The 12,328-nt window shown below is 34.1% G+C and overlaps 1 protein-coding gene across 1 annotated transcript in view; it reads right to left on the bottom strand.

Annotated features, from left to right (window-relative positions):
• The window catches only part of LOC138328318 (pericentriolar material 1 protein-like), a 33,982-nt gene that overhangs the window by 20,420 nt on the left and 1,234 nt on the right, over nt 1-12,328 (bottom strand). The window contains exons 3-16 of the mRNA XM_069275067.1: nt 10,513-10,749; nt 9,836-9,964; nt 8,991-9,092; nt 7,968-8,060; nt 6,412-6,537; nt 5,435-5,659; nt 4,970-5,065; nt 3,643-3,739; nt 2,991-3,175; nt 2,126-2,336; nt 1,614-1,758; nt 1,082-1,243; nt 598-816; nt 49-276 (exon numbers count right to left, since the gene is read on the bottom strand). Of these exons, the coding sequence (XP_069131168.1) occupies nt 49-276; nt 598-816; nt 1,082-1,243; nt 1,614-1,758; nt 2,126-2,336; nt 2,991-3,175; nt 3,643-3,739; nt 4,970-5,065; nt 5,435-5,659; nt 6,412-6,537; nt 7,968-8,060; nt 8,991-9,092; nt 9,836-9,964; nt 10,513-10,749 (2,255 nt within the window). The remainder of the gene's footprint in view (nt 1-48; nt 277-597; nt 817-1,081; nt 1,244-1,613; nt 1,759-2,125; nt 2,337-2,990; nt 3,176-3,642; nt 3,740-4,969; nt 5,066-5,434; nt 5,660-6,411; nt 6,538-7,967; nt 8,061-8,990; nt 9,093-9,835; nt 9,965-10,512; nt 10,750-12,328) is intronic.

The following is a 12,328-nucleotide window of genomic DNA, read 5'->3' as shown; positions in this document are numbered from 1 at the left end:
TGTAAATGAAAGGAAGTTAGTAAAATTACGGTTATGACATACACTTACCTTTCTACCTGTGACATTGGTACCTCGCCATCAGAAAGTAGACGGTCCCGACGCTCGGCGGGAGGCTCATCATCATCATCATTATCATCATCATCATCATCACAATCTAGACTTGCAGCAAGCTCAGCCAGGCTGTCCGGGAGACCTCTTACTCCATCTGGGGACTGCTGAACTATAGACACTAGATCCTGTAGCTGTCGTAACTTATCTTTGGCTTCTTTTAATTTTCTGTAAGACAAAAGTCCACTTTACAGTAATGAGAAATTACCATTTTCTGGATCAAACATATTGCACTATTCAGATCTGAAAAAACTTAATACTCCTTCTTGGGAGACATATTTCATGACTCTCAAATTGGATTATTACATACCGTCAGTTTAAAATTGACTACTCGTGTGGTATTTGTTTATGGCAAAAGATACATTGTTCGTTGACCTTCAATCAGTTTGAGATATATGATATTTAGATATCATGATGATAACAAGTGTCCCCATGACTTTGAGACTTTACATGTCTGTTTCTGACGACACATAACCACACTTGACTTACTGGACTTTTTCCTGGATTTCCGGGTCATCTCCCCATGGACCGAGACTGGACAGGTGGGACTCCGCCTCGGAGGACATACTGATATCTGACCGATTATCCTCATCTGACTTTAGCAGGGCAGCAGCTGCTGCAGCCGCTGCTCCACCCTGTGGTGCCATACTGTAGGGTTTCCTAGGTGGGGGTTGTGAGGGTGGTCCCTCCATTTCACCATCAGCTGGGCTATAATACAAACAGGTCAACAATATTTAAGTTTCCAAATAAAATTCTAAAAACATTAATTCACTGCATAAAAGACTTCTTTAATGTATTAGCATGTCAAAATTTGATTAATATATTTACATTACTTAAATATTCAAATTACACTTTAGGCATTTACGCAAGAAGTAAATTCATAATTGATAATGCATAAATATCAGCTTGAGCGTTATTCAACATTATTGTGTATTGCAATCAAATGCGTCTATAAAAAAAAATCCAGAAATACCCGGGTATTGGGCCTAGGTTATGCATCTCCTCCATAAGGTCTAGTTGTGCTCTGAAGGCTGCAGCAGTGTTCTCCTCTGACTGTCCTTCGGTTGTCTCACTCTGGTAATATTGTACTAGGGACCGTAGCTGGTTCAACCTCTGTTTTACTTCCTGTAGTTTCCTGCCATATAGATGAAGACCTTATAAGGATTTCATATTTACAAAGGTTAATGGGGTTACATTTTGCTCTACGTCACATTGAAAGCCAGAATCTCATGAAAATTTGCAAGGTTGTGGAGAGATATCAGACTGCTCTAAGCAAGTCACAAATGGTTTCAAACTTGCAACCCAAATGTGGAAGGCTATTAGTAACAAGTTTAAACACCTTAAACAATTGACCATCGCGACCATAATGTTTACAAGTTATACATAAAATATTGTTCTCTACATACATAATATAGGAGATAGATACTGATAAGGAAACAAAATCGTTAATAACGCAATAATAAACATTAGCACAGCATCTCTTATCATGATAATATAATCACTACCTTAGTTTTTCTTGTGCATCCAAAATATCCCTCATTTCCCTTGCTGTTGGTTCTGTGTTGGCTGCATCATTTACAGCAGATTTACTCTCCTCTAACAGGGCCAGTGATGTGCTTGGTGCTGAGGCTGTGGGAACAGCTGGTATCTCTACAACACGTGTATCAAAGACATTGAAGTGAATAGTAATATTTTATACATTTACAGTTATGATGAATCATATGAATCTTTCACAAGAGCTATTCTAGAGCCTAGTTAAGTACCTACAAAACCAGAGGTTTCAGTGTTTATTCGTGTAGTATTTACTGAAGTAATAAGGAAAATCATACCACGTAGAGTAGCAACTGATTTTGAAGTCCTGTACTGGCCAATGAATAACAGCCTTGAAATGAAACTTCATCACCCAGTAAAATAACTCGCTATGCCTCAGTCATCATCAAAAGCAAAAAGCATGTCAATGAAATGATACCATAGAATATTGACAGAGGAAGATTTATATACTGTAGAGAGAATTTACCTGGCTCCAGTTGGGGCATGTTATTCAGGGTAGCGTCGAAGCGCTGGGATCGTAGATTCTGTAGCTCCTGTAATAGGGTATCCATGCGCTGCTTTTTAGACTGCAGGTCGAGCAGCTTGTCCTGTAGTTGACGTCGGTTATCTTCTAGGACAGCAGCGTTTGTGGCTGCCTCCAGCTCAGGATTACTTTGTCTTTCAGCAGTTTCTGGTGTCTGTAACAAAATCAGTTATGGATACATTTAATATTTGTGCTGACTGGAGTATTTCAGAAAGTGAAACTATTAACAGATCTAATTACTTTCAATATTTTAGAATAAACAAGATAATACACAACTAATGGACAGAAGAATGGACAGACATGACACAAACAGAATAGCCCTAGGCACTATTTTTTTTCTCTCTTTCATTTCTTGATGAGGGATTAAGAGTTTCATCTACACACAGTGAAGTATCATATTTTGGCTAGAGCTTGAACTTAGTCTGCATTACCTTACACATTTATTTCTACATCCAATTTTGATTTGGGTACCCTCTCAAATGAAGGCAAACTAAACTCTAAAGAGTATTTCGTTTACCACAATGGCAGGTTTACATCTAGATATGCCATATAGCAAAATACTAGTGCTGATAAAAAAAATTAATGATTTTTTTATTTCAAAAGAGAAGAGTGAATTTTAACAATTTTGAAAGTTGCTTACAGAAATATTTACGATTCACTTGTAATTCTTTTTATTTCAGTGAGTATTTTTTATTTGATAAATTTACTTCCATGATTTTTCATACAATCTGCAGAGAAATTACCAGCTATATGTTAATAAGTTTCTCAGAGAAGTGCTCTGGGACACATTTGTCTTTTGATATTGTACCTGTTCTTTAAGTTCGTTTCGTAGATAGTTGAGGTGCTGTCGGATCTCAAGCAGCTCACCAGGTAGGCCATCAGTAGTGTTCCTCACTGTCTGGGGGTTGTTATCGACAGCCTGACTCACAGGCTTCTGACTCGCTGACATAAACATTTGGTTCTGACTGGTGTTGGTAGCAGGTGCTGATGAAGCTAAAAGTACAATATACATCGACTATTCTACAGTTGTACAACACATTTTAGAGACAATGTTTCAGCACTGATGAATGAAAGGGAAGTCACCAAGCACCATCCATTGTAATTTTTTAAGGTTATGAATTTAATTTGAAATGTCACTGGCAAATAAGACTATTAAGTGGATTCTAAACAAAACGTTGAACACAAATTGTCAGGTTACTGGTATAATTGTCTTTATGAGAGCCATTAGATGATTGCTTCAAAGTTTAGTCATTTCTACAAGTTTAATAATACTATTCAATTTAAGCTACTTTATAATATTTTATTCTATTGCTTTTGGTATGATTGTAAGGAAATCAAACATTTACTGTAGCCAGACAGATGACCAGAGAATTCTTCACTAACTATATAAAGTATTCTTCACTAACTATATAAAGTAAAGATAAAAAAAATTATATTCATGACACTGAAAAAGACCAAACCTCTCAAACGTTCAGTGGCTTTAGCATCAGCTAATTTTCTCTCAGCATCTTGTTGTAAGGCTAATAATGCAGCTTGCTTTCCCTTCAAAGCCTTCATCTGTAAACACATTTTTTAATCAGAATCACATAACAGTGATAGGGCACAATTTTCTATTCAATAAACAGAAACACCATAAATTGGTATTTTTTTCACATCCTTATCATTTTTCTCTGTACATTAAATCTAAAATATTTTGTCAGAACTAGAAATACCTGTTATGCTTCTGCCTTTATTTGGTGTCAGGACATCGGGACAAAAACACAACCTGACTGAATGGACATGTGTAACACTAAATGCCTGCCCCATTTCATGACATGGGCATCAAAACACTCTCGTTTGTTTTTCTTTTTGTTCTTACTATTGAACCTATCAAAAGATGTTGTTCTTGCTGGTAAATATTCCACATGAAACATTCCTTGTTCCTACTGATTAAAAATTTATAAAATAACTGAATTTGTGTGATCTTGCTTATGAACAATCTTAGTTCTTACCTGTTCCTGTTGTTGAACAATCTTAGTTCTTACCTGTTCCTGTTGTTGAACAATCTTAGTTCTTACCTGTTCCTGTTGTTGAACAATCTTAGTTCTTACCTGTTCCTGTTGTTGAACAATCTTAGTTCTTACCTGTTCCTGTTGTTGAACAATCTTAGTTCTTACCTGTTCCTGTTGTTGAACAATCTTAGTTCTTACCTGTTCCTGTTGTTGAACAATCTTAGTTCTTACCTGTTCCTGTTGTTGAACAATCTTAGTCTTACGTTCTGCTTGAACAATCTTAGTTCTTACCTGTTTCTTCTGCTGCTGAACAATCTTACATCTTAGTTCTTACCTGTTCCTGTTGTTGAACAATCTTAGTTCTTACCTGTTCCTGCTGCTGAACAATCTTAGTTCTTACCTGTTCCTGCTGCTGAACAATCTTAGTTCTTACCTGTTCCTGCTGCTGAACAATCTTAGTTCTTACCTGTTCCTGCTGCTGAACAATCTTAGTTCTTACCTGTTCCTGTTGTTGAACAATCTTAGTTCTTACCTGTTCCTGCTGTTGAACAATCTTAGTTCTTACCTGTTCCTGCTGCTGAACAATCTTAGTTCTTACCTGTTCCTGCTGCTGAACAATCTTAGTTCTTACCTGTTCCTGTTGTTGAACAATCTTAGTTCTTACCTGTTCCTGTTGTTGAACAATCTTAGTTCTTACCTGTTCCTGTTGTTGAACAATCTTAGTTCTTACCTGTTCCTGTTGTTGAACAATCTTAGTTCTTACCTGTTCCTGCTGCTGAACAATCTTAGTTCTTACCTGTTCCTGCTGCTGAACAATCTTCTTAAGAAGCTCTTGCTGTTGTCGCAGAGACTTGACTTCGTTCTTTCTCAACTCTTCTACTTCCATTCTTGCCTAAGATAGAGAAGAAATGATTTTATAATCAAGCTGTGTTCTGATAAGAAAAGAAATCACATCCAAGGTCTCCAGTTACACCTTAGAGATAACATCAATAAACTCATTGGTCAAAGTACACTTGAGAAATGGGGAGTAGATCCACAAATTATGGGGCTTATTTAGGGTACTAAATGAAATAGCAGTACTTTCACTTCTTCCTAAAAGAAAAACAGAGATAAATTGTTAGCATTAAAATTAACAATAGAAATTACTAAAAAAAATATGTTTCTGAGGGATAATGACAAAAATACTCTAGACTTGGAGAGATTTGTCAATTCTAAAGTTGAAGCACCATATTCTGTTAAATTAACAACATAGATGATAGACCTGTTGTTCGAAGTCCTTCTGCATGTAGTCCTCCTGCATGTAGTCCCAATCTCTGTCATTATTGTCTGTGTTGGCAGTCAGTGTGTTATCCGCCATGCCTGGTCCAGGAGAGCCGTCGCCAATGGTACGCTCCGGATGGTCATTATCTTCCTCGTCTCCATCGGTCAATCCTAGCTTATCCTCAATGCGTGGACGCCATGCTAGTGGACTAGTCTCATTATCTTGCTGCAGGTAATGAGATGGTAATAATGCGAGTAAAATAATGTACAGATATGTGAATTTTTAGACATATATAAATCAACCACTATGCTTATCAAAATCCGCACTAACAAGGCAAACAAAATATTTCCTCAGAGCATTAACAATACAAGATATTACACTGAAAAAATATTGAAGTGAATATCTTGCCAACATTCCTCACCCAAGAATTCAAAGGTTTTGGTACAAATATTTCAAGTTACCTCCATCACTATTACCGTAATCGTTGTTATTCGCATCCCTCCCCTATAAATGCCCATCTCTTATTCTGGAGAAGGAGTTGAAGTTGTATAAATGCCCCAATCCCATGGATTTTAAGATGTTTTACAACATGTAATGTCTCTTACATCAGCCATGTATCCCATATACCATAAACTTGTGAGTCTTTTACATGTGAATCAAGACATAATAATGTGTCTCATAGGTTAAAAGGGGGATGTTTACTGTTAACAGATTAATGTGTCATGAGTACAGAAAATCAAAACATTGTTGATTTTTTTTTGTCCACAATTTACATTTTGGTTCATTAATAGGCACCCTCTTTGTTACAATTTTTGAAGCGCCCTGGGCGCTAATTACGGCGAATACAGTATACAGATGTTATTTCACAACATATTCAACAATATGTGTTTTATATTTATTGTTAATGGTTTCATTTCAACCATGAAAACAAATAAGTTCATAACATCTTACAGTTAATAAACCTAGTATCTACGTACTGTTGTAGCCTCTGAAGTCTCGGACTGTACTTCTAGATCCACAGAACAGGCCTCATCGGCGGACTCCATCACCAAGGGAGTCTCCTGACCACTCCAGTTCACACCTGTACCGTCTTCGTTCAGTGACTGGTTGAGTAGGACGAGTAGTTATATAACAGTGATTTACAAACACCATAAAAAAAAGTTAGAAAGTATAAAGAAAAGAATTGTTATCCCCATGCAAATTACCTTATTCGACCCAATAAGCGCCCAGGACAGTAAAAAAAAATAAAAATTAAAAGGTGCTGAATAAGACGAAAATATTGCAAACCTTTACAGTTTTGATAGTTTTGGTCTTATGCCAAGGCAATTGAAATGAGCTCTCAAAAAGGGGAAGGGCTCTTATAGGTATTTGGGCGCTTACTGTGTCGAATACAGTATATACATAGATATTGTTGGTGTTTGATAGTTTTCTAGAAAGTGTATGAATAATTTTGACTATGAGTCTACAGACATAACTACATCTTGACTCCAAACAGATTTTATAGTTTTTAATTCTATAGAGAAATAATAACATCACTTTAAACTTAAGATATAAACTTGTTAACTGGAAGGTTTTTAATATAACATTAAGAGTTTGGTAATATTTTTTCAAGATGCAAAGTTGCCATGTACATTTCTAAATTTATTAAAGGAATCTTTCATGGATGATTAGTATTGATAAGTACGAAAACCAAAAGGATTGCAACTGACTATAACATAATTCAGAAACATCACTACCTAGTATAAATAATGCATGCTATTTACAAAAAACAACTTCACAATATCATATATATTATACATATAACTTTTGAATATTGTAAAAAAACATCATGCAAACAGTTAACACACACTACTTTGGCTTTTATACATCAAACAAAAATCAATTGAATTATTACTAGGAAATGGAGAAGGTCAACAATGAAAATGAAAGCCATGCAGGGAAAAAAACTTGACAGAATGTGACCTGGCACTTACATCAACAGATAACTAGTTTATATTCATGTCTAAAATTCTAGTATACTATCTATCCTGTATCACCAACAATTTTTTTATTCGAAATTCATGCATTAGTCTAGAGATAATATTCATTTAGTAAAGCATGTTGCTGGAAGTAAAACTGAATTTTCAAAAAGCAATAATAGCCCAATATGTGTGACATCTATACTTTCAGCAAAAAAAACAAATACAAGATCTCATTGGGTATAATCATTTCATCTCGGCTGCTAAAATTTTCCTGCTGCAGTAAAATTGTCACAAAAATTCCATGGTTTTTTTTCCCAGAAATATAACTGGGTTTTTTTTTTTTTCTGGAATATAAATGATATATCTTTTTTCTATAATTTTGAGTGTCACTAGTAATTTTCTCACTCGTTATATTTAACAATCCAAGAAACATTTTTTGTATGTTATCACCATGGCCACTAGCCCATGAAAAACAATAACGTCAAAGATGAAAAGATGAAATAAACATGCTGGATAGTAATAATCAGTCCATTTTTATATTGACTGTGGACACCATGACCACTACTACTCACCAGACACTGGGCCAAAAAGGCTACATAGCCTTTTTCTTGTTCCTCAAGACTTGTGATAAGTTTTGATACTCTCTCATATTCTTCTTTATTTTGCTGTGAGTGAAGCACCAGATCACATTGAAGTCAAAAATACCAAACAAAAGTAAAACAAGAACAAATATGGACAGACAACTACTATTGGAGATTTGTGTGCATCACATGTTGAACGGGATATATCTTGTACAGTCAGGTTTAGTATGTGAAGGAAACCTGGAGTACCCAAAACTAAACCACCAACTTTTAGTCAGTACTTGGCAACTGCCATGCATGGGGACTTGACCTTGAAACCCACTGGTAAAAGGCTAGTGGCATTACGTTAGAATATCAACCACTAAGCCACTGATCAGATCAAGAATTTATTTAATTTCAACAACAACTCCAATTTCATTGTCCTACCAGTAGTGTCATTTGTTAAATGTGAACATAATAAAAAGAATGGTTTCTCTGGTAACTGACCCAGAAATCTTGTAGAATGTCCATGAAGCAAGCCTCTTGTTCTCGAAGAGATGCAATCACCTGTCCTAATTTACTTGCTTTTCTGTGACCCGTCTAAAAAGCGTTAAAATTGTCAATTCTCATGATTTTCTTGATTTAAAGCTCTACACCCTGTATATTTATTTACTATCTATAGTTTGTCAAAATCTTTCAAGCTGTTAATGGTAATTTAGTAAAACTGAAGTTGCTGTCAAAATAGGAACAGAAATGGTTTCATCTTATTGTTTGTACACATAAATACAACTCACAAGTACCACTTAATACAATAATATAATGAGCTATACAGATGAGTTGTAACAGATGTTGTAAATGACTAGATCATCAGAGTTAAAATTTTGTATTTAAAAAATTATTAAAGTAAAACACGCTTAAATGAGATATTGGAATGGCATAAAACTATTACTTGACTAAAACTTTGTTGAACTCATTAAAGCAATCAGCAGTAGTAGGCGAGATATATGTATTTAAGATTTGTAACAGAAGACTTACTGGAGAACCCGTCTTGGACAGAGCTTCCTTCATAGTGTTCGCCTGTTTTATGTACTCTCGGATTTGCATCAGTCGGCTGACAATATGGCCATGTTCTCCTTGCTGTGAGAAAAAGATGTCAAGAATGAAATAGTCACTGACAAGGTGGTGCTGAAGTGGTGTGAACTGACTTTAATTTTGTTTGATTTTATTAGAATACTTTAAAATGGTAGAGATGTAGAAGGATAAAAAGCCCAAGGATTTTTTTTCTTTGATGTAGTTTGATGGTCACTTTAATATGGCGTATATTACATCGTGTTTAAACTTTAATTTCTTCATTGGTAAAAAAAAAAAAAGAAAAAACATTATTCAAAAATATTTTTAAAATATTATCTATTTAAAAAATATTTTGAAAAATATTATTTCAAAGTATTTAAAAAAAAAAATCATTTAAAAATATTTTCAATATTTGCTTCCAAAAACACACAAAAGGACATATAATGGGGTAAATGAGAACCAGTTTTCCATTATTAAATATGCTAAGGGAATACCCGATCTTGGTTCTGTATGAATGAAAACTGACATACAGATCTTTCAAAATACAAATCACTTACAAGTTCTGGTGTTTTCCCAGCTGTGGCTCCTTCTGAGGTACTGGAGGTATAAGTTTATTAAAAAAAAATCATTAAAAAATATTTTCAATATTTGATTTATGATAAATTTGCTTCCAAAAACACACAAAAGGACATATAATGGGGTAAATGAGAACCAGTTTTCCATTATTTAATATGCTAAGGGAATACCAGATCTTGGTTTTGTATGAATGAAAACTGACATACAGATCTTTCAAAATACAAATCACTTACAAGTTCTGGTGTTTTCCCAGCTGTGGCTCCTTCTGAGGTACTGGAGGTATCTTGTCTTGTGAAGTTCTCCAATTTACCACGACGTGTAGGAACATTTCTTTCATTATTTCTTTCACCATCATTACTTCCCTAAATTAAGACAATAACAGTTCTGACCGACACAGATTCTTACTATAAGCAAACTCTTACTATAAGCAAACTCTTAGAAAAATAACAACAACAAAAAAAAAATTGAAATCTTAGATCATAAAACCTGATGTTTTCTTTTTAATTTTGTGATATGGATGTTTTCTTTTTAATTTTGTGATATGGATGAGACAGAAGTCACTCACTGAAGTACAGAAAGTTGGAGTAATGAAATGTCATATTGGGAAGTATGATCAAAGGAAAATGAATGTTAGACATTAGTGATCCTGCATATATTTCACTACCTGTTTAAATATTAAAGACTAAATATGTTTTGATAATGAACAGAATCTAATGCATGGAGGTGGCATTTTCTAAATTGTTAATAAAATGAAATCAGAATAAGAAATGAAATTAACTACAAAAACAGATGAAAACAAATGTGAGATAAACAAATTTCTACGATGAAAACAGACCAGACCAACTTTGATCCAGGAACTAACTTAAAAAATATGGATAACTTTTATGCGGTGATGTATATATATGCTTACATCTTCTAAATCACTAAATGTCATATGCTGGCGAAGTTTTTCTAGCGCAACTCTTTGAGAAGTGGGTGTACTTGGGGTTATGCGTGTGCGAGGAAAGGTTGAAGGGGTGCGCTGATGGCGTTCAGATGGGGGCGGAGAGTCCAATGATAACGACTGTTCTCTCTCTCTTTCCGGATTGCCTTTCTTCCGACGCTTAGTATTATCTATACCGGGGTTAGGTTTCCAGCCAGAAAAATCCTACAGGTTAGATAGATAATGAAAAACTTCACAGCAACAAATCAAACCAGATTAGTATTGATAAGAAAATGGTTATCTACATAAAAAGTGAAAATCACATTGAATATGTCAGATTTTAAAATTAGCATAACTTAATAGGGCGAGTACTGTCAGTAAAGAGACTTTATTCATTGTTTGGCAACTGTTCTTCAAACAGGTACAATATTACTCTTTAGGCTGATGAAAAAGTCTACAATCAAATTTGATTTAATCAATGGCAATCGTATATACAAGTGTCCAGTACAATATTTCATCCTCTCTTTGTGTCCAAATACATGCTGACACATTCAAGCTGATTATTAGTCAATAGGAGCAATATATATGAAATGAAAAATTAAATGTATGGTACATGAATATTTTTTTCCTGAACTGTAACAATCTGTACACACATAGTTCCAAAATCAGAATGTGAATTTGAGGATTTTTTTTATTTTTAAATTAGAAATTTTCAATATTTCATATAAATATGGTAATAATGAACTTAGAAAAAGACTTAGTTTAAATTATGCGGTAAAACACATCAAATAGTTTAATGCACATGTCTGGTCAAAAGTAATTACATGTACCTAAATATGTTTTGAAGATAAATAGAATGCTCGTGTTGCATTGAAAAACAGTGATATAATAAGGACACATACTGAAATAAGCATGTAACTATTGCTACTGTCAGGTGTTGTTAAGCATTTCATAGGAGTTTCTTTAAATACTTAATTCAATCATATATATGTACAGTTTGAAATAGAAGATACAAACATATTCCGAAATGTCCTAAAGTTTTTGAAAATCCTAAAACATTCAAATAGAGATTGTCAAAACAATATTTGTAATAACTCCAAAATGTCCATAAGATTTTGAAATCAGTCTGAAACACTGAGATGGTGTTCTTCAATGTTTTAAATATACCAAAGCAAAATAAAATGTAGCTAAATTTACTAAATGCAATGGAAACTAAGAATAGTTAATGTTGTAGAAAAAGTTCTACAGATAGAAAGAGATGAACAATAGATACATTTTGCAAATTGCCAATGAAATGGTTGATAGTGTATGATGTACCAGTAAACATTCATACCAAAATACGATATGATTGATGGAATGTATGATATACTTAAAAAGGTCTGCTTCATGATGTTATCAAGAAAAGCCTATCAGTGATGAGTTAGCTACAAAACTTCATTTTTTCTCTTATTTAAAATCAAAGATGGCCAATGAGCAGCTATTTTGAATCTGGTTCACCCAAAACGTTATACAGCAGATGGCAAAACCTATATTATTTGATAGAACATAATATCATAAACTATTTAATCAAAGTTATATTACATATTTATGATATAGTGACATTTCCGCTGACACTTTGATCAAGCAACTTTTACATCATTTTCATTATTTTTGATTTTTTTCAAATTTCATAAACGCAGGAGTCAGTTAATCTTCTTGCTCTTCAGTCACGCCTTTTTCATTAATTATATCACATGAACATGGTGTTGTTCATCTCTCCATATATTGTTTATATTTATCGATAGTGAATGCTCAAAAACAAGGA

The sequence above is a fragment of the Argopecten irradians genome, chromosome 7 (genome assembly GCF_041381155.1).
Source record: "Argopecten irradians isolate NY chromosome 7, Ai_NY, whole genome shotgun sequence".
NCBI lineage: Eukaryota > Metazoa > Mollusca > Bivalvia > Pectinida > Pectinidae > Argopecten > Argopecten irradians.
This window is presented reverse-complemented; position numbering and strand designations above follow the sequence as displayed.